Below are 19858 nucleotides of genomic sequence, written 5' to 3' on the forward strand. Positions count from 1 at the left end.
ACAGGGGCTGCAAAGGGAGATAGCGAGCCGCCCTATTATCTGTATTTTGGCAGCTTAGTTGCTGGGCCAGCAACGAGTGAGTGATGGCTTCCTGCTGATGTGATGGCAGATTTCACAGTCTGGGAGAGACGGGAGATTTGTGTTTTCTGCTTAAACCGGCAAAGAGCCATCAAGGACTGCCTGGGTGGTGATCGAACCGCTGGGAAAGTGGGACAGATCGCTGGCTTGGGACATAGGAGGGATCTGTTAGAAAAAAATTGTATGAGCTCCAGCCTACAGCCCGTCAAAAAGTTGTCCTGTAGCAATGTTTTTTTACCAGTGGAAAACAACACTTTTGTCCAAATAGAAGTGTGTGCAGGAAACGTTTTCAATTAAATGTTTGGGGGTTTCCTAAAGAACATTCAACAGAACCGTTTTCAACCAAAAAATTTCAGCCAAAAATAATGTTCATTTTTGTCTAAATTATTCCACAAGGGGGAAATAGACCTGTTTCCAATGAACTCTGCTATAGACACAACACATGGTTTCTACGCAGCTCGAACCCCAGCTATGTCTCTGCTTACCAGAGACCATCCACCCTGCCCTGTAGCATTCAGAGACACCCAGTGGTCAAACAAAAAACAGAGTAAATATATTACTCCCACTTCATCCCTAACTTGCTGGCCCCTCCACACAACCCACATAGAACTCAATTTATCTGTCTAAAAATGACACAAAGCTAGACTTGACCCTGCCAGAATTTGGATCTATGCCTACAGACGGCCTAGGGATTTCAGGAAACCAAGACTATAACCACACTCAGATTCTAGACTACTGCAGCTGTACCATGGCAAAACCCTTGTGTAGACACGATGTACATCAGTGCAGCTTAGCATGGTAAACTAGGGAGAGGCCTAGACTGATGTTGGCAGCTGGACATGGGATAATTAGGACTTTTGGCTTTAACTGGATAAGCAAGTAGCAGAACCATCTTGTTAAAGAGACCAGCAGTGAAACACTTAACAGCGCTGACATGTAATCATTAGGCTTCAGAATCAACACTCCAACGGAGATGCACGGAGGCAGCTCACACCTGTTTCAGGCTGTCTGCAGAGATGTGGCTGCAGAGGCTTAAGGCAATCTTTGGCTCCATAAAAAATAGGGACTATTTTGTTTTTAAGAGCGGTCCACGTCTGGAGCAAACATCTGAGGCAAGAGATTCTGCAGCACATACTTCCCTGCTTCTAATCACTCACCTGAAACTAGATGAATTTAAGTACCCTCTATCCCACCTTATCCTCTCATCCAATATATCTTGGCACCTCACTCACCTTCCTCAAATCCTGCAGGCATATGCTCCTTTGCAACTGTTGGCTCAGAGAGGACGTAAACCCTGCGCTGAGTGATCAGAGCTCCCCGCAGGTAAGATGCCTGCCTTTCCCCAGGAAGTCTGCCCCATTCCTAAGCTAGATTGCTGGCAGAGCAGAAAATCCCTCCAAGGACTGCGCAGGCAGCCTTCTGAGCAAACGCAGAGCAGCTACGGGGGCTAACCATGAGTATTACGAGAACTCTCCACTCCTCACCTTCCTGGGCAGTAATTTCACCACCTTGCCTTTAAATAGCACTATTATCCTTAGATCTCCAAGCTCCTCTACATGTGGGGAAACCAAGGCAGAGAGGGGTGAAGTGGTTTGCCCAGTCACTCAGCAGACCTTTAGCACAGTCAGGATTAGAACCTAAGCCTCCTAAATCCCAGTCCACACTGCCTCCATAGGACACATGCTGTGGCAAAAGAGGCAATATCTCTGTCCCCATCACACACACAACCTCCTTTTTCCTCTCTCTCCTTCTCTCCCAGCAGCCACTGCCCCAGCTACACTCTGACAAAAGGATGTAGGATACCCTCATCGGACTAACGGAGATGGACTCGCCTGGAATGGTTTAATAGAAACGAAGGAATCAGGGAAAGCTCAGGATCCCTCACCATCCCACACTCCCCATAAGAGAGCTGACTTGATACATGTCCACCACCAAATATGAAGCCCAGGGCAAGTGCCTGTGCTAACTTCCGAACAGCTGGAGGCCAAGTCCACAGTCTGTGATCCATCACAACACAGCCCAGTGGGTTGCTTTGAGAACCTGAGGTGTAGTCATCTGTGTGTGGAACTGACCAACCAACTGTACTCCTCAGGATCGCCCCAGCCCTGGAGGAAGCTAGACAAGAGAGGCACTCATTGGGTGGTGGTTCTGCTTCCTACCAGGAGTTCTGACCCACAGCCTATTGAAGTCAGTGGAAAAAGTGCCACTGGCCTTTGGTGAGCTTTGGATCAGGTCAATGGAGAGAGGTGGTCAAATGAAACATGAGGTAACCCTGCTACAGAGGAGATGCTAACAAGTCGTACACACTCTCAAAGTTCTAAGTACATGGGAGGTTTCCAACAAGTCACCCCTAGCGTCTGACATTAGTCAAGTTGCCAGCATGGGCTTCCTGGTGCATCTCAGCCAGCATCAGAAAGCTTCTTGCCACAACTAGAGCAAGGGTACCCACAAAAACAGGCCAACGGTCTGCACCATCTGCAGGATAAGGGCAGGGGGGAAAAATCTGATCAACCACAGGTCACTCAAGGGCCACAGGGTCCCAAAGGGTAAATGCAGCCATCCAGGAAAATACGTGGAGCAAGAGTAGACAGATGGTTGAGTTCATGTCTTTTCAGTAAGAGTGGTATGCAAATTTAGATGCAAATAACGTAGCTGTATTGGCTCCTGGGAAGCTACCTCGCTGGTCCTCAGGAGGGTAGACTCATTGTGAGGTTTGAGCACCCCTGAATTAGAGAGCAGATGTACAAACAGAGAAGAACGAGGACTTTCAACATTTTCCAGTGGAGAGAAAGATCTTTGTTAATTTTTTTTCCTCCCCATTTTGCTTTTACACTTTCAAAAACCAAACAGCAGAGACACAAGAGCCACCACCCCCGTAACGCCACAGTGCAAGAGAACTGTAGTGTTTGGGCAGAAAACTGCTTCTCGAAAGTTCCCCTTGGCAGGGGACACTAATTCCAAAACTTGGGTTGAAAACAATAAAATAAAATAAAATAAAATATGAGGATGGGCCTGATTCTCAATCACATCAAGGCACATTTACACCACTCTGGCAGCATGGAGGGGTGGGGGGAGGGGGCTCAAAGCAAATGTAATTTACACCCAATGTTAAGTGCCCCTTTACACACTTCCATAGTGGAGTAAATGAAAATCATGCCCAGTGCATCTGATGGGAGTATTTGAAGACAAATGACATCAGAAACATCCAAGTCATTTCAGTCCCTCTTTTGATCCGTTCCTGATAAGACGCTGGGGAGAAAAACTCAGCCTAGGTTTAAATATTTGCCCAGAGGAATAACGTACAGTTAAAATCAAACTACTCCAGCACAATCATTCAGGTAAGTAACTAGAATATCGCCTCTACCATCTAGAGAGGGAAGAGTGTCTGAGATACTGAGGGCATATTTAGGAAAAATACACATCTGAAGTCTCTGTGGCCACTTGCTGAGAATCGGGATCCACACACAAGCCAGTTAGAGAGCATTTCAACATGAAATCTTAACTTAGTAGGAATGTCAGGGTGAAGCTGTATCTTTGTTTGTTTGTTTTAAATACATGGACAGCTGTCAGAGGATATGAAAATGATGGTGGGTCTTCCTGAAAGGCCCCTGTGTGTGTGTGTGGGGGGGGGGGGGGTTTGATGACTGTGGGACAGCATGATTGAGTTTAAGAAGGCTGGGAGCCCAGCAGTCTCTCAATAGCTGCATTGATGTCTCCACCGGTGGCGATGAGAGCTTGGAGGTTAGCCTCGCGGTTAATGAAGCCCATAGCGTTCAGCTGCTCCAGCTGCTGTTGGAATCGCACTTCGGGGCTCTGCACCTGCCAGGGGAAGGGAATCAAAGATCTTAGATTGGGACAGATAACACTATAGAGCGAGGGCCAGATGCCCAGCTGGTGTAAATGGGAGTAGCTCCATTGAAGTCAAGGGGCCAGCTCCCAAGAGTGGCTCAGATGAAGGCAATGGAGTTGTACTCATGCCTGGCAGCTGAGGATCCTGTCCAGTTAAAATCTATTAAGAATTGAGAGAAGTTTGTATGACCCTCAGCACTGTAGTACAGAAGTGCCTTGATAGACATAGGCGTATATGTGGTCAAACCCTTTCTGGTGGGTAGTAAACGCTTGGTAATTATTTGATGCTTTTCACTAGAAGATCTCAAAGCACTCTGGCAGAGACAAGTTTGCCCCACCACTGCAGTCCACCCTTGAGGCACAGAGAGAAAAAGTGACTCGCCCACAGTGCCTGGGTGGCAGAACTGGAGAACCCAGGTCTCCTGAATTCTAGGCTGGTGCCTGAGTCACCAGGCCAAGCTCCTTCCCACAATCAATAGGCATGTAATCGTCACATGCTAAAATCTCTTTGCTCCAGCCAAAGTACAGCCACTTCTGGGCTGGCACATTTCATAGGGCACAGTGTTGGATGGGGAATACTATGCCCAAGAAAAAGCTGCTGTGGGCACTCGCAGTCTCCAGGCGGGATGTGACCAACACCCCCGATTCATGTAAAAGATGCCACAGTATGAGCTGTTTTCAGAAAGATGGCATTGCCAGTGGTGTCGTGCCTCCTAGCACGACGCTGTGGTATTGAGCAGTGTGGCCTTGTGGACAGGGCATGGGAATGGGGCTCTGGAGACTTGAGTGCTTTTCCTGGATCTGCCACTCACTTGCTGGGTGACCCTGGGCAAGCTACCCCTCCCTGTGCCTCAGGTTCCCCATCTATAAAATGGGAGAAGTGATCCTGAACTGCTTTGTGAAGTGCTTTGAGATCTATGGCAGATAAGAGCTAGGGAACACAAGAACATAAGAATGGCCATATTGGGTCAGATCAAAGGTCCATCTAGCCCAGTATCCTGTCTTCCAACAGTGGCCAATGCCAGGTGCCCCAGAGGGAATGAACAGAACAGGGAATTATCAAGTGATCCATCCCCTGTCGTCCATTCCGAGCTTCGGGCAAACAGAGGCAAGGACACCATCCCTGTCCACCCTGGCTAATAGCCATTGATGGACCTGTCCTCCATGAACTTATCTAGTGCTTTTTTGAAACCTGTTATAGTCTTGGTCTTCACAACATCCTCTGGCAAGGAGTTCCACAGGTCGACTGTGCATTGTGTGAAGAAATACTGCCTTTTGTTTGTTTTAAACCTTTTGAGAACCCCTAGTTCTTGTGTCATGAGAAGGAGCAAACAGCACTACCTTATTTACTTTTTCCCCTCCAGTCATGATTTAATAGACCTGTCATATTCCCCCTTAGTCATCTCTTTGCCAAGCTGGAAAGTCCCAGTCTTATTAATCGCTCATCATACAGAAGCTGTTCCATACCCTTAATTTTTGTTGCCCTTTTCTGAACCTTTTCCAATTCCAATACATCTTTTTAGAGATGGGGTGACATCTGCACACGGTATTCAATGGACTATTATTGGTCAAAATGTTGACAGGGAGTATTGCAGTTTGGCTCCTAATCTCCCACAATATTTACCATGCCTCTTGCTGTAATGGGTGGAACTAATCAGCACCTGGCTTATGACAACAGCTGTAGGGTGCCTTGACGATCATATGGTACTGGGAGAATGCCAGCTGCATGGGCACAAGCAGGTTGCATATTACGTACTTGAGGGTTTCCTCCTGCCAAGAGTTGGATCATCTGCTGCATGAGCTGCTGTTGGGGGTTACTGCCCCCGGCTGGAGAGGCACTGGCAGGCGTCGAAGTGGAGGATACAGGGTTCTCTGGGATTGTGCTTCCTCCTGCGGAGGATGGGGGGATTCGAGGCATTCCAAAGGAACCGAGGCTGAGAATGAAAGAACACTCGCTGCAGCAGATGCTACAAGGTCGCTCCTGCCTGTCTCTCTGGGATTGCACGGTACAAGCGTTCTCATAACAGGGTGTGGAGCCTTTTCTAGGTCGCCAGTTTGAACCCAGCCAAGGGCAGGAGCAACTGGCTGCCATTATCATGGGACGGCGGTTCCATGGCTTCTGTGAAACAAGCCGGTCGGTCCCAGTCCTGGCCCTACTGAGCAGGTACCTACATCACCAGACCATGCAGAACTGGGATTATCAGGTTCCCTTGTTAGCAATCTCGGCAGAAGACAAGAACTAAAGGGACTGTGAAGACTGCACTCCCCCCTCCCCCATACAGGGAATCCTCACTCTAGGGAAGGACTAAGAGGCGCTGGCAGGATTATTTGCCCCGATGTGCCTATCCATCTCCAGGGCTGTGCATCTCAAACCTTTCCCCAGTGCTAAATTCAGGCGATATTAAATCCTCTGAACTGCAGACCAGAAGGGGGCTCTTGTAATTCCTGAAAGAGAGCAGCAGGGGGAGCCCTCAGCAAGTGCGAGCAAGCAGAAGAACCAGCTAATTCACCAGAGGCTGCACACAGCTGTGCTGGAAAGTACCTGGGGATTTGCCACTGCTCCCCCAAGGCAGACCTGCCAGACAGGTTTTGCAGGTCTGAGTCTGATCTAAGGCCTTGTTACCTTGGCACTAGTCCCGGGGCCTCCGTTTGCAGCGTCTGGAGTCCCTGCTGGATCTGGAGGAGAGCTTGCATGGCTCTGGGGTTCGTCAGGATTGACAGGGAGTCTGGGTTCTGCATCTTGGAAATAAGGAAGGTAAAATTCAACAGTTACCAAAGATTCAGTTTCCTTCAGTCAAAGATTTGCATTAGAGGCAGGAGGGCCCTGGCCAGACAAAGCCCTTTAAACATGAGCTCTAGGGATCATCCAATGGGACACAGCAGCATCTAGTAGTTACAGCAAGAGAGTGGATTCTTGGATCCATTTCTCCGTCAGCTCTCAAAGCCTTAGTTGCATCACCTACCAAGGGAAAGCCTCTGTTCCTTCAGCATCACAGCCCACTCCGACAGGACTCATGCTCATGCTCCAAAATGTCTGTTAGTCTATAAGATGCCACAGGACTCTTTGCTGCTTTTACCGATAGGACTGTGCACCTCCTGCGAGCCTTTGGCTGAAGGACCACAGGCTTCCCCCACTGCAAAAGCCATGGAACAATTCTGGACCACAGGATGGCCAGCGCAGAGCGAGGGACTAGGCTCCTTACCTGCTGCAGAAAGACGGGGAGCTGAAGCCGCAGCTGCTCCTGAAGCTGCGGGTTCCCGGCAAAGAGTGGGACGTTTACCATCATCTGCCAGAAGACAGCACACACAGCATGAGTCAATGGGGTTATTAAACTCTCTTCATGGCCTAGTTCCATAGAAGAACATGTTAACATGTGGCCTGCATCGTGCAGGAGGTCAGACTAGATGATCATAATGGTCCCTTCTGACCTTAAAGTCTATGAGTCTAACTGGGTCCTTAACACCCCTTGCCACTGGTGGCTTTGGTATGTTCCACTTCCAACAGGAATTGACAGCCTGATCCTGCCATCAGAGATGAATGGGAGGTGCAGCCAGCAGAAGGGGTGGAAATGCTTTTTAGTGAAGACCTTCCACCTCCCATTCCTTTAGAGATGATTGTATGGCTCCTGGAGTGCTGAGATACACAGCTTTCCCCACCCTCACCCTGATCCAAGTTGAAATACAGCCCAGTATGGCAGTTGCAGTAAGCTGTTACCCAGAAGAGTTGATGGCTCTCAAGCCAGGTTCACATCTGACTCACAATAGCTATTGGCACTGGCTAACCTCACCTTTTCTGTTAGTCTGAGCAGAGGGGCTGAGGCCTGGATGGGCCATTGGAATCTGAATTCCCCCTCTCATCCCTCCCAGGTCAGGAAGACAGCACAGTGAGGCTGGTGCCTGCCCTCCCTCTGCCCAGGTTGTACACACTGTGTGGATATGCAGAGGACTTCATTCGTCTGGGGTCTCTGTTCTGTAGTTGGGCTCATGCTACTAAGAAGCACAATAGAGCTCCGAGCCTGGTCTATCAGAACTCTGCTTCCTTAAAATGAACAATGTCTCATGCTATAGTGACAGAACGTCTGCACCTGTGCTGGGTCCCAGGACTTGTTTGTGACAGAGGAAGATGCTGCTACGTTTTTACCTGTGCTGCGAAGTCTGGGTTCTGGGAGAGAGTCTGCATCATACTGCGCATGTAAGGGGCAGAGATCATGTTCTGCATCAGCTGGGGGTTCTCTGAAATCTGCTGCAGGAGACCTTGCATCTCTGGGCTGTTAAACATCCCTGCAGCAATACAGGAGATAGCAAAACTTACAAGTCTGATCGCAGCTAACACAGGAGCTAAAATCAAGCATGAAACACACAGAAGATGGAGGCCGTGTTTGAATTTAGTGTTGGTAGAAGGTGGAGCATACAGCAACACTGAGCAATCTCGATGTTCATTTCTCACCAGCTGGTCTTCGTAAGAGAAAGGATCAGAGGGCAAGGCAACATGTGCTCCTGACCATTTGAGATTTTCCAGTGGGACATGGGGGTGTGGATGCTGGAGAGGAAATCCAGCAGAGTAGCGGTTAACCCTTTTCAGGCTGGGTAAGTAAATAAGCCAAGGATGGGCTAGACCAACACATGGAAATGCTCTCATCTTAAACAGCAGCAGCCCAGGGAGACTACAAATCCCAGCATGCAATGCTCCATCTTGAGCAGCCAGGCAGGGAGTACTTTGTCTCCATGGGCTCCCCCTACAGCTGCTACCTGTCTCATCCTGTGCCGTGGAGAACCCCAATGCAGCCCTTGGGCAGGCACATGAGGAATAACCCATTCTAGTTTGCCACAGGGCCAGAATGGTCAATCTGATGAACGCGGCCGCTACAGAAAACATATAAATGCTAGAAGTAATCTGATGCTATCTACATCTGACCGGTTTGTCTTGTCACCAGCGCCTCGCTGCCGGATACGTACCGGTCCCCAGGTTGGCAGCGTTGATCCCAAAGGGATTGGATACAGTGGGTGTGCTCTGGGTTGCCGTTGATCCAGTACTCCCTTCGCTGCTGGGAACCTGGGCTTGGGAGGCGGGCGGCGTGGGGCTCCAGGGGTTGGGTAAAGGTTCTCTATTTTCCGTCCGTAAAGGCTGGGAGCTCGAGCTGTCGGAGTTCCCAGCCAAGGATGAGAAAGGATTGTTGCCAAACTAGAAAGAGAGAGATTGCTGAATCAGACCCCGTAAAGGAGAGGAGCAGACTAAACCCACCACCGCACAAGAATACCAGGCTCTAATATAGCGCTTTTCACCAGCAGTGCTCAAAGCGTTTCACAATCTTTAATGCGTTCAGCCTCACAGGACGGTGCTATTATACCCGGCTTTCACTGAGGCACAAAGGGGCTAAGTGACTTGTTCAAGGTCATACAGGGAGTCTGTGGCAAGCAGGGAACTGAACCCAGGTCTCTCAAGTCTTAGACTAGTGCCTGAACCAGCCTGCCTCTTCTGCAGGCGTCAATGGAACACATGGGGCACAGATCACACACCAGGACTTGCGACACCCTCTGTGCAGTTTCCCTGCTGAGGAATCTACACCAGACCACACAGACAGCTGGACAAATGAGCTCTACCACCACCTGCAGGCGGGGGGGATAAGACCCACCAATCTACCCCAACTGGAGCAGGAGTGCTCCATACCTGCTCCCTGGCTGCGCTAAACATGGGCTCCTGGATGTCGGTGTACATCCGGCGCAGGGCGTTGTATCCTCCTGGGATGCTCTCTAGGTTACTTAGAGCTCGGTCCTGGTTCCGCATCATCTCCTGCATCATGGCGGGATTGCGGGCCAATTCCATTGTCTGGGGGAAGGAAAAGAATTTGGGGAGATCAGGCCCATTTACACCACAAAAGATTCCAGTGGCTTGAACTATGGGTGGCACCGCCCCTAGCAGTACCACCGCTGTTCTACATCCAAGCACTGAAAAAAAATAAGTCTCGACCTCCTGGGAGAAAAGCATAAATAAACTCATTTTACAGACAGAGGATGGAAATCATTCGTCCAAGATAATGCACAGCAAGGGAAGAGAACCCAGAATCCTAGCCCCTCAAGTTCCCTGCTATCGCTGCTAAGCTACGATGCCTTCCTTTTTTCACAATTTCAATTCAGCTGGTTAGGATCATGTAGTTTCTATGCAAGATCAAGTCACCTCTGCCCAAATGCCTGGCTAACACCCCCAGGATGGACTGCATTTGAAAACCGTCCAAAGGTTAACGAGAAAACGATTCCCTCACGTTTCAGTAAAAATAAAACCATCTTGTAGCTCCAGACCTCCGACAGGTCCTCCAGCTCTCAGATAGGTTCTGCCTTTCTGGGGAAAGTCCAGCTCCAACTCAAAGAACCAAAGCACAGATCATTCACAAGACGATTTAGTCCAACTAACACACAGTGACAATTCACTGGGAGTTTAGAAGCTGAGAATTGGTTAGCGTGGCCCAAGCAGGGGTAAGACTAGGAGTAACAGACTGAAATTGGGCATAGAAAACATCGGGACAAATATCAAGAAACATCTGCCAACAATGAGATCTCTTCTTCTCCCAAGGGACGTGATGGAAGTCTTGTCACTTGCTGTATTTAAAACTAGAGTTCTCATTGCTTCCTGGCGCTCCCGCCTGATTCCATCTGTTGTCTCTTGTCTAATACACAAGCACAGACCAAAAGACAATCTAAGTATCACCTAGTGTGAGAGGGTTCTGATCCAGGACTGGGGCTTGTAGGCACTATGGTAATAAAAATACTTAGAAATAATGAAACGAACACACTGTAGAGAACAATCCTACACTGGCAGTGGGAGATGTACCATAAGATCTTTCTCTGCCATCTTTAATTCCTATGGAAAGCAAGGCCTTTTGCTTCTGGTCCTGCAATAGACCACTCTAGATCCTTTCAGCCCCGATGCATGTGATCTGTTCAGCAGCACTGACATAGGTAGAAGGATTGGAAGCACATGGGTGCATGACTGTGGTACACACAACATACATAAGCTTACACACAGACCATTGTGTGTCTGGGAGGAGCCTGCAGCAGGGAGATAAAGAATCTGATATCTGAATCAACTGGCTCTGGATTCCGCTCGCGCCCTTTACAGAAGGGACACTGATGGGAGCAAAGAGAAGAGAGAAGCGAGAAGCTGGGGAGTCCGCGCTGATGATCTCTGAGGCACCTGAAATAGGCTCTCAGGCGTAAACTCTCACCCACCTGTCTCATGAGCTCGGGGTTGTTCAGCATGTGGCTTATCTCAGGGTTTCGTTCCATCAGTTGCTGCATTTGGGGATTGGCCATGATCATCTGTCTCATGAGGTCGGGGTTGGACATCATGTTCTGCACAAGAGGGTTCTCCATAATCTGTGAAAGCATCTCTGGGTTGGACATCAGCTGCCGTTGCATCTGCTGCTGGAGCTCCATGAAATTGGCGGAGCCCATCCCGAGGCTGCCGAGCCCGGTGACACCACCAAAGCCAGCTGGAGAGGGAACAAGACATGGAGAGAGACGCACGCCAGTTAGTGTGGTTATCTGCAACTGGAAAGAGAGGGTGGGGTAGGGGTGAGCGGGTTGGCTGAATTCTATCCACTGCAACCCAATGATACTTCATTGCTAATACCGCCACCTTCCAGTTCTGTAATAGCCAGCTTTGACAGAAAGCTTCTTACCCACAGAACTCCAGGTGCTTTACAAAGGAGGGCAGTACTATTAGCTCCATTTTACAGATGGGGATACTGAGGCACAGAGTGGAGAACTGACTTGCCCAAGGTCACCCAGCAAGTGGCAGACTCAAGAATAGGACCCAGAAACCCTAATGCGTGGCCCCCTTTCTTTAACCACTGGGTAACTCTCCCTTCACAGAATAGGCACTGGGATGCCAAGAAACCAAAGTTGTCACCTACAGAGTATGGATGCAGCGTTGCTGGGTGCTCCATCTCCGGCACCTGCCGTGGTCCCTGCGCCGCTGCTCCGCCTGCTGCTGCTCCCAGCATCAGAGAGGGCGCTGCTGGAGGTGGAAGGCTGAGGTGCTACAGCGGGAGAGGAAGGGGTTGTAGTGGGGACGGCAGTGGCAGCAGGAGTGGCAGGGGCAGGGGTAGAAGCAGCTGCAGGATCTTGAACCCTACCAAAAAAACCAAAACAAAACAGGTCACATCTCGGGTTCAGTGATCTAAATAGCACCACCTGCAGCTCCTAAGAGGAACTTCGGAATGTCCATGTCAGATCAATGGGACATCTGCTCTGGATGCTTCCATCCAGCCCCGTGTGTGTTCTTTCAAATCCCCCTCACCTCCAGCTGGTGACAAGGCTCCTGCCATGATCTTCTACAACATCCCTGGCCAGTGTAATGGAGGCACTAGTCTCATTCTGAATGACGTCTAACCCCTTCTTGAATCATGCTAAGCTATTTGCCTCAATAATACCCTGCAGCAGAGTTCATTCCAACCAGGAAAAGCCTCCTGCTGCCTCATTAGAAACCTCAGCAGGTTAAACCATGCTTACTGAAATAATCATTTGCTTTTCTGTAATGCCTTCCATCTGTAGAGCCAACCTGAACTGGTAGCCTAGAACCATGATTTCCCCCCATGTTTCTCTTTTTCAACTTCCCTGGAGCATTTACAAGCCCAACATTATTGGACTAGTGCATGAGAGGTTTCAACTGACAGTGGATTACAAACAAGCATAATTATCTCATCTTCATTCTCCAAGATGGGCAAAAGCAAATATGTCACTGACGTTAATTTTAAAAATCATTTCAGATTCAATAACTGAAGCCTTTATCAAGGAAAGAATTTGGTTTTTTGCGTGTATATATATACCCTGAACTCTGACAACGTCTCTAATATTAAATATTCTCTAGTTTGTTTCCCATTTTGTTTTAACAAGTCACAAACTTCAATGTTTAATATTACATTCTTTAGTTACCAGCATTTTGATTGCTAAATAGACACAGTCAATGTATACTGTCTGATCTTCTCTTTACCCTACTATGCTGGTTAAATACAACTGAAGATAACTACAGCCCCCATTCTGCAAATGTGACAGCCACAATCTTGGCAGACACGCCAGGGACTGAACCAGGGACCAGCAGAGCTAAAAGCATGAGATGCTACAGCTTGAGCTAACGCTCTGTAAAAACAGGGGGCTGTAACAAGCCATATTCTCTGTGGACTGGCACAAATGGGGACCTGGAACATACACCCACCAGTGAATGACACAAACAAACACTTATATACGTGTTTAACTTTAAGCACATGAGCGAACCTGCTGAAGTCAAGGCTACAGTTAAGATGCACAAGTGTTTGCAGGGCTACGGTTATAACTACAAGATTAGGGGGAAAGGGTTCACTACTGCTGGGCTTTAACTTTGCGCATTTGACAGTGCTCTAAGTCTGGTGTCCCCTCTTTGTTTGGGTCTTTAACAGCAGCAGGAGAAAGAAATGTCTCTGAAAATAGGAAAATCTACAAAGGCACAAAAATCAACTACGGGGTGCAGGGCCAAACCTGAAATTACTTTGAGCTTTCTGAAATTGACTAGATTTCCAGCTGCTGCAGCCTTGTGCTTTAACAAAATATGCTGGGAAGTGACTCAATAATGTGGATGGCAAATAATGTCACTTGAGCTGAGCAAAAATGAATGCAGTTTTTCTTTTTTCAAGACACAAATATTCTGGGAACATCTGAGAATGGGGGAAGGGAGTGATCAGGCCAGGAGAGGGTAATCTGGACTCATCCTCCTTTTAGAGATCAGAGGCTTGAAGCTTGCAGAGACAGCCACTGTCTTTTAAAGAATGCCCAACTGGCCGAATATCTATAGAGTCCTTCTCCACACAGCCCTCCAAAAGCTTCCAGTGCTACCATCTACCTCTGTTTATTAGGCCTTTCACCTCCCACCACTCAAACAAAAGCAGCTGAAGCAGAGTGGGCCTAGCCAGCTGTTATAAAACACTGGATCCAGAGACCTAGCAGAAGCAGAGCTAGATGCATAACTCCCCGGGTAGCAAGCTCAAGGCTGGTGGGAGGGTAGGAACAGTCAGCTCTCACTCAGAGGGAGGCAGGGCAGGGCAGGAAGCAAAGCGGATAGGAAATAGGAAGTTTAAAGTAAAAGGAAGGGGGGGTAGTTGGACACAGATCACTTGATCCTCTCTGCACAGGAAGAAGCTGTCATGTTTGCAATAAGCACTACAGCACCTTTACCAATGACCATCACACAGAATAAAATGAATGACACTGGCCAGATGTTTACTACACCCTTTGAAATCGTTTGTGAGCACTGCAAAGACAGCAGTAAACGGCATCAACCTACCACTCTACACAGAAATGCAGAATTTGGCATACAGGCCTTCTGCAATGACTGACAATACCCATGCTTCTTTTAAAAATACATTGATCTTTAATGAGCCAGTGAGCAAGGACTCCCAAGGGGGCAATGCAGCTTCACAAAGAGACGCAGCCCGGTCTGTTCACCAGCACACGGCTGCTCAGGCAGCAACGGGAACCCAGGAAATTGTTGCAAAGGGCACTGAGAAAACAACAACACGTGTTCACATCTAAAATGCAGCAACTGCTCTTGGAATCATTTGACATCTAGGACATTTACTTAAGTTTCATCTGGTGGCATCTGAAATGTTGATTTTCATACATGTTTCTTAGCCCCCCGAACTATGTACTGTGGATAAAGCTTTGTACTCACTGCATGTCTTTCATCAACGGATCTCAAAGCACTTGAGACAGCATGAACTAAAGGTCAAGGAACAGGAGTCAGGAGAGCTAGGGTCTGGTCCTTGGCATCAGTGCTGACAATATGCTGGCTTTAGGAAAGTCACTTAACCTCTGTCAGTCTCTCCAGTTGTAAAATGGGGATGATACCTACTTGCCTGTGTTGGCGTAAGCATTAACTAATGCTTGTTAATCGTAAATTCTTTTCAAATGTAAAGCTCTACATAATAATTAGAGCGACGAAAGCTCAAACCCCAAGTAGCAGTAATAACCATTCTACAGATGCAGCAAAGAATCCTGTGGCACCTTATAGACTAACAGACGTTTTGGAGCATGAGCTTTCGTGGGTGAATACCCACTTCCTCAGATCCATTCTACAGATGGTTAAAATGAGGCAAAAACAGGTTATGTGATTTACACTCGTGTCAGAAAGGGGAACGGAACCCAGGAGTCCTACCAAGCACCACCACAGAGCCAGAAATTGAATCCAGGAGTTTTGACTCCCAGTACCCTGCTTTAGCCACTGGACAAAACACTGCCTTTCTAACATACTTTTTTCACAAAGTAAGTTTCTGACAGCACCAGGAAGGAATGATTTCTTACTTCTGTGGGGTCTTAATGACCAAATGCACAGTCAGCCCGTCTTTGATCCCATGTTGATTCAAAGTGTCTCCATCCTTCAGGATCTTTCCAGCAAAGATCAGAACCAGCTGATCCTGTTTGGCTTTAAACCGCCTGGAAATCTCTTCTTTGAACTGGAAAACAGACAACAAGGCAATTTAAGAACTTAAGAATAGCCACACTGGGTCATATACAATGGTCCATCTAGCCCAGTATCGCATCTTCCGATAGCGACCGATGCCAGATACTTCAGAGAGAATGAATAGAACAGGGCAATTATCACGTGATCCATCTCCTTCGTCCACTCTCAACTTCTGGCAGTTAGAGTCTGAGGACACAGAGCATGGGTTTGCATCCCTGACCATCTTGACTAATAGCCATTGATGGACCTATCCTCCAGGAACTTTATAATTCTTTTTTATAGGCAAAGGAACGAAAGCAGCGATTTTAAAATGTCTAAATGTCTGCAGCAGAATATCACACACTCTACACAGAAGCTACCAACAGCCGATGTTTCTATAGTGCCTCTATCTGAGCTGTTTAACAGTATCCACTTGGGGAGCACAGCTCAGGTTTGAGGAAGGGTCAGGGAGGGAGCCACAGTGCAATTACCTCAAACAGAAACGAGGGCTAACAAAGCCAGGCCAGTTGTCTCTTTTTGATCTCATCTAAAGACATTGTTTATCCTCTGAATGTCTGTAACCATTTTTGTCTCTCCACTCCTTTGAATTTCATAAAGGGAAACCCAGCTCTTGAGTGATTTTAAAACAGGCCTAGAAACCAGGGAACAATGCTGCATGAGCCAGGGGAAACAGACTAAATGGTCTTTCCTACGCCTAACGTCTACCATCATATTCCTTTTCAGCATGCCATATAGTATAGCTCTAGCTGACAACTATTCTTTGGGACGGAGCGGGATTATCCCCTGCATGGCTAATACAGCCAGTGGGCATTCCTCAGCTTTGCTTTTTGGTAGCCACAGACCATGGGGGAAGACTTTGCAAGGGAAAAGGTTGTTCTCAAAATTCAAAAAGCCACTGGCACCCAGCGCCTACACTCAACTCCAGCAAACATACAACTCTGAAGCCTGAGGCCATCCAGGGCACACAGCTAAAAACGCATCCCTCATACCCTCCTCTGAATGCCACATTCACTTAATGCCTTCTTTGTACTCAGGGGCTGCTAGGAATTGAATGTGGGGAAGTGGAGGCCTCAAAGGGACCAGAAGTGTTTAATTCTAATACCAAGGACTCTGCTACAGTCATCACATCCACGACACCATCAGCTCAGCCACCATATCCTACACCAGAATCCAACCATGGCCTCTGCTGCCACAAGCAGCACCAGGGATACTTTGCCCTGGTGGCCATGACCACATGTTTCTGCAGCACCGGATGTGCCTTTTAATTCCTTTCACAACCTGTGCTTCTGTGCCCTAAACCCCCATCCACCCCCAGTCCCAGCAGAACCCCAGCCACTCTCCTCCAAACCTCACTCCCCAGCCCATGGGGCCCCCCACTGCCCAAGCTGCGACTCCACTCTGGGGGCCTTGCTGGCACCCAGATTACAAGTACCCATAACCCATGTCTCAGTCCATCCCCTTCTCGCCCGTCCACCCACCCACACCTCTCCTGATCCAATCCCCCAACTCCCGCCCCACTCCAAATCCAGCTCCCATCAGCCCTTTCACTTTCCCCAAATGTTCCCCAGTGAAATCCCCAAATGCTCCCCAGTTTCACACACCCCAGGCCTTTTACCCTCCCCCGCGGAGAAATCTGTCCCCAGCCTCACTCTTCTCCGGCCCGAACCCACCCCGGCTCCACCCTCCGCCCGCAGCCCCCCACCAACCCTACTACACGCCTGCAGACCCCGTCCCCAAACTCAGCCCCCGGCCCAGTCTCACCCCATCCCCCAGTCCAGCCACACTTTCCGCCCGCAGCCCCCGGCCCAGTCTCACCTCCCCCGCCACAGCCTGGCCCCGGAGAACGCCCCCCTCCCGCAGCCCCCGGCCCAATCTCACCCCAGCCCGGCCCCACTTCCCGCCCGCAGCCCCCGGCCCGGCGCGGCCCCACCTCCCCCGCCCGCAGCCCCCGGCCCAGTCTCACCCCCACCACCAGCCCGGCCCCACCTCCCCCGCCCGCAGCCCCCGGCCCAGTCTCACCCCGGCCCGGCCCGGCCCCACTTCCCGCCCGCACCCCCCGGCCCGGCGCGGCCCCACCTCCCCCGCCCGCAGCCCCCGGCCCGGCGCGGCCCCACCTCCCCCGCCCGCAGCCCCCGGCCCAATCTCACCCCAGCCCGGCCCCACTTCCCGCCCGCACCCCCCGGCCCGGCGCGGCCCCACCTGCCCCGCCCGCAGCCCCCGGCCCAATCTCACCCCCACCACCAGCCCGGCCCGGCCCCACCTCTCCCGCCCGCAGCCCCCGGCCCAGTCTCACCCCAGCCCGGCCGGTCACGGCCCCACTTCCCGCCCGCAGCCCCCGGCCGGTCCCGGCCCCACCTCCCTCCCGCAGCCCCCGGCCGGTCCCGGCCCCACCTCCCTCCCGCAGCCCCCGGCCGGTCCCGGCCCCACCTCCCTCCCGCAGCCCCCGGCCCGGCCCGGCCCCACCTCCCGCCCGCAGCCCCCGGCCCGGCCCCACCTCCCGCCCGCAGCCCCCGGCCCAGTCTCCCCCCGGCCGGTCCCGGCCCCACCTCCCGCCCGCAGCCCCCGGCCGGTCCCGGCCCCACCTCCCGCACGGAGGCGCCGTCCCCGATGACGATCTCCTCCTTGTCCTTGGGGGTCTTCACCGTGACCCGGATGAGGAGCCCCCCGGGCCCGGGGCCGCCCAGCTCCGCCTCGCCCTCCCCGCCGGGGCCCGGGCCGCCGCCGCCGCTCAGCTCCGCCATCTTCGCCGCCCGCCCAGCCAGCCTGGGGGCAGCCGGCGTGGGGAGAGCGGCGCCCGGCCGCTGCAGGGGGAGAGAGCCCGGCTCACACCGCCCCCACGCGGCTAGGCGGGGAACTGCCGCCGGCGGCGGGGAAGGGGCGGGACCTCAGTGGGGGCAACAGGGGCGGGAGCCCCACGAGGCGGTGGACCAGGGAGGGACCTGCAGTGCTGGGCGAGCCACGGAAGGTTCGGACCGGAGTGGGAGCTGCAGGGGGAGGGAGGGGTAGACTCACGGTGCAGGGCGGGGGAAGGACTGCGGGCAGGAGAGGGTAACTGGGGCGGGGGTGGGGTAACCCGTGTGGCATTCTTTCCTTTGGGTTCCTATTCTGACAGCCGGCAGTTGGGTGATGTCCCCTTAACCGGAGAAGTGCTGAATGTCGGGATCGGAGGGTTCTGTGGTAGTGGGGATGGAATGCTGGGATCGGAGGGTTCCGTTGTAGCAGGGATGGAATGCTGGGATCGGAGGGTTCTGTAGTAGCTGGGAATGGAATGTTGGGATCAGAGGGTTCCGTGGTAGTGGGGATGGAATGTTGGGATCAGAGGGTTCCGTGGTAGCTGGGGATGGAATGCTGGGATCGGAGGGTTCCGTGGTAGCTTGGGATGGAATGTTGGGATCAGAGGGTTCCGTTGTAGCTGGGGATGGAATGTTGGGATCAGAGGGTTCCGTGGTAGTGGGGATGGAATGTTGGGATCAGAGGGTTCCGTTGTAGCTGGGGATGGAATGTTGGGATCAGAGGGTTCCGTGGTAGTGGGGATGGAATGCTGGGATCGGAGGGTTCCGTGGTAGCTTGGAATGGAATGTTGGGATCAGAGGGTTCCGTGGTAGTGGGGATGGAATGTTGGGATCAGAGGGTTCCGTGGTAGCTGGGGATGGAATGCTGGGATCGGAGGGTTCCGTGGTAGCTTGGGATGGAATGTTGGGATCAGAGGGTTCCGTGGTAGCTTGGGATGGAATGTTGGGATCAGAGGCTTCTGTGGTAGCTGGGAATGGAGTGCTGGGATCAGAGGGTTCTGTTGTAGCAGGGATGGAATGTCAGGATCAGAGGGTTCCGTTGTAGCTGGGGATGGAATGTCGGAATCAGAGGGTTCTGTTGTAGCTGGGGATGGAATGTTGGGATCAGAGAGTTCTGTGGTAGCAGGAATGAAATGTTGGGATCAAAGGGTTCCATGGTAACTGGGGATGGAATGTTGGGATCGGAGGGTTCCGTTGTAGCTGGGGATGGAATGTCGGGATCAGAGAGTTCTGTGGTAGCGGGAATGAAATGTTGGGATCAAAGGGTTCCGTGGTAGCTGGGGATGGAATGTTGGGATCGGAGGGTTCCGTTGTAGCTGGGGATGGAATGTTGGGATCAGAGGGTTCTGTGGTAGCGGGAATGAAATGTTGGGATCAGAGGGTTCCGTGGTAGCTGGGAATGAAATGTTGGGATCAGAGGGTTCCGTGGTAGTGGGGATGGAATGTTGGGATCGAGGGTTCCGTGGTAGTGGGGATGGAATGTTGGGATCGAGGGTTCCGTGGTAGTGGGGATGGAATGTTGGGATCAGAGGGTTCTGTTGTAGCAGGGATGGAATGTCGGGATCAGAGGGTTCCGTTGTAGCTGGAGATGGAATGTCGGGATCAGAGGGTTCCGTTGTAGATGGGGATGGAATGTTGGGATCAGAGAGTT

General features: G+C 51.1%; 1 protein-coding gene across 1 annotated transcript; it reads right to left on the minus strand.

Annotated features, from left to right (window-relative positions):
* Window positions 1–2851: 2851 nt before the first annotated feature.
* UBQLN4 (ubiquilin 4) lies at window positions 2852–18156 on the minus strand. The gene is made up of 11 exons (XM_030541884.1): window positions 17998–18156; window positions 15256–15407; window positions 11838–12055; window positions 11152–11414; window positions 9596–9754; window positions 8884–9109; window positions 8069–8208; window positions 7131–7214; window positions 6551–6666; window positions 5684–5861; window positions 2852–3897 (listed from the first exon to the last, which is right to left on the minus strand). Exons 1-11 carry the CDS (start codon window positions 18154–18156, stop codon window positions 3745–3747), a joined length of 1848 nt encoding a protein of 615 aa, XP_030397744.1. The 3' UTR covers window positions 2852–3744.
* Between the last annotated feature and the right edge of the window lie 1702 nt (window positions 18157–19858).

Source organism: Gopherus evgoodei, chromosome 24, assembly GCF_007399415.2.
Source record: "Gopherus evgoodei ecotype Sinaloan lineage chromosome 24, rGopEvg1_v1.p, whole genome shotgun sequence".
Lineage (NCBI taxonomy): Eukaryota > Metazoa > Chordata > Testudines > Testudinidae > Gopherus > Gopherus evgoodei.

Bases quoted from the DNA above. Each gene is read 5' to 3' on its own strand.
- UBQLN4 (XM_030541884.1), bottom strand. From the start codon at position 18,156: ATGGCGGAGCTGAGCGGCGGCGGCGGCCCGGGCCCCGGCGGGGAGGGC. The intron at 15,408-17,997 runs GTGGGGCCGGGA...TCTGTTTTCCAG, and splicing joins ACGGCGCCTCCGTGCGGGAG to TTCAAAGAAGAGATTTCCAG. The intron at 3,898-5,683 runs GTACGTAATATG...TTCCCCTGGCAG, and splicing joins TGGCAGGAGGAAACCCTCAA to GTGCAGAGCCCCGAAGTGCG.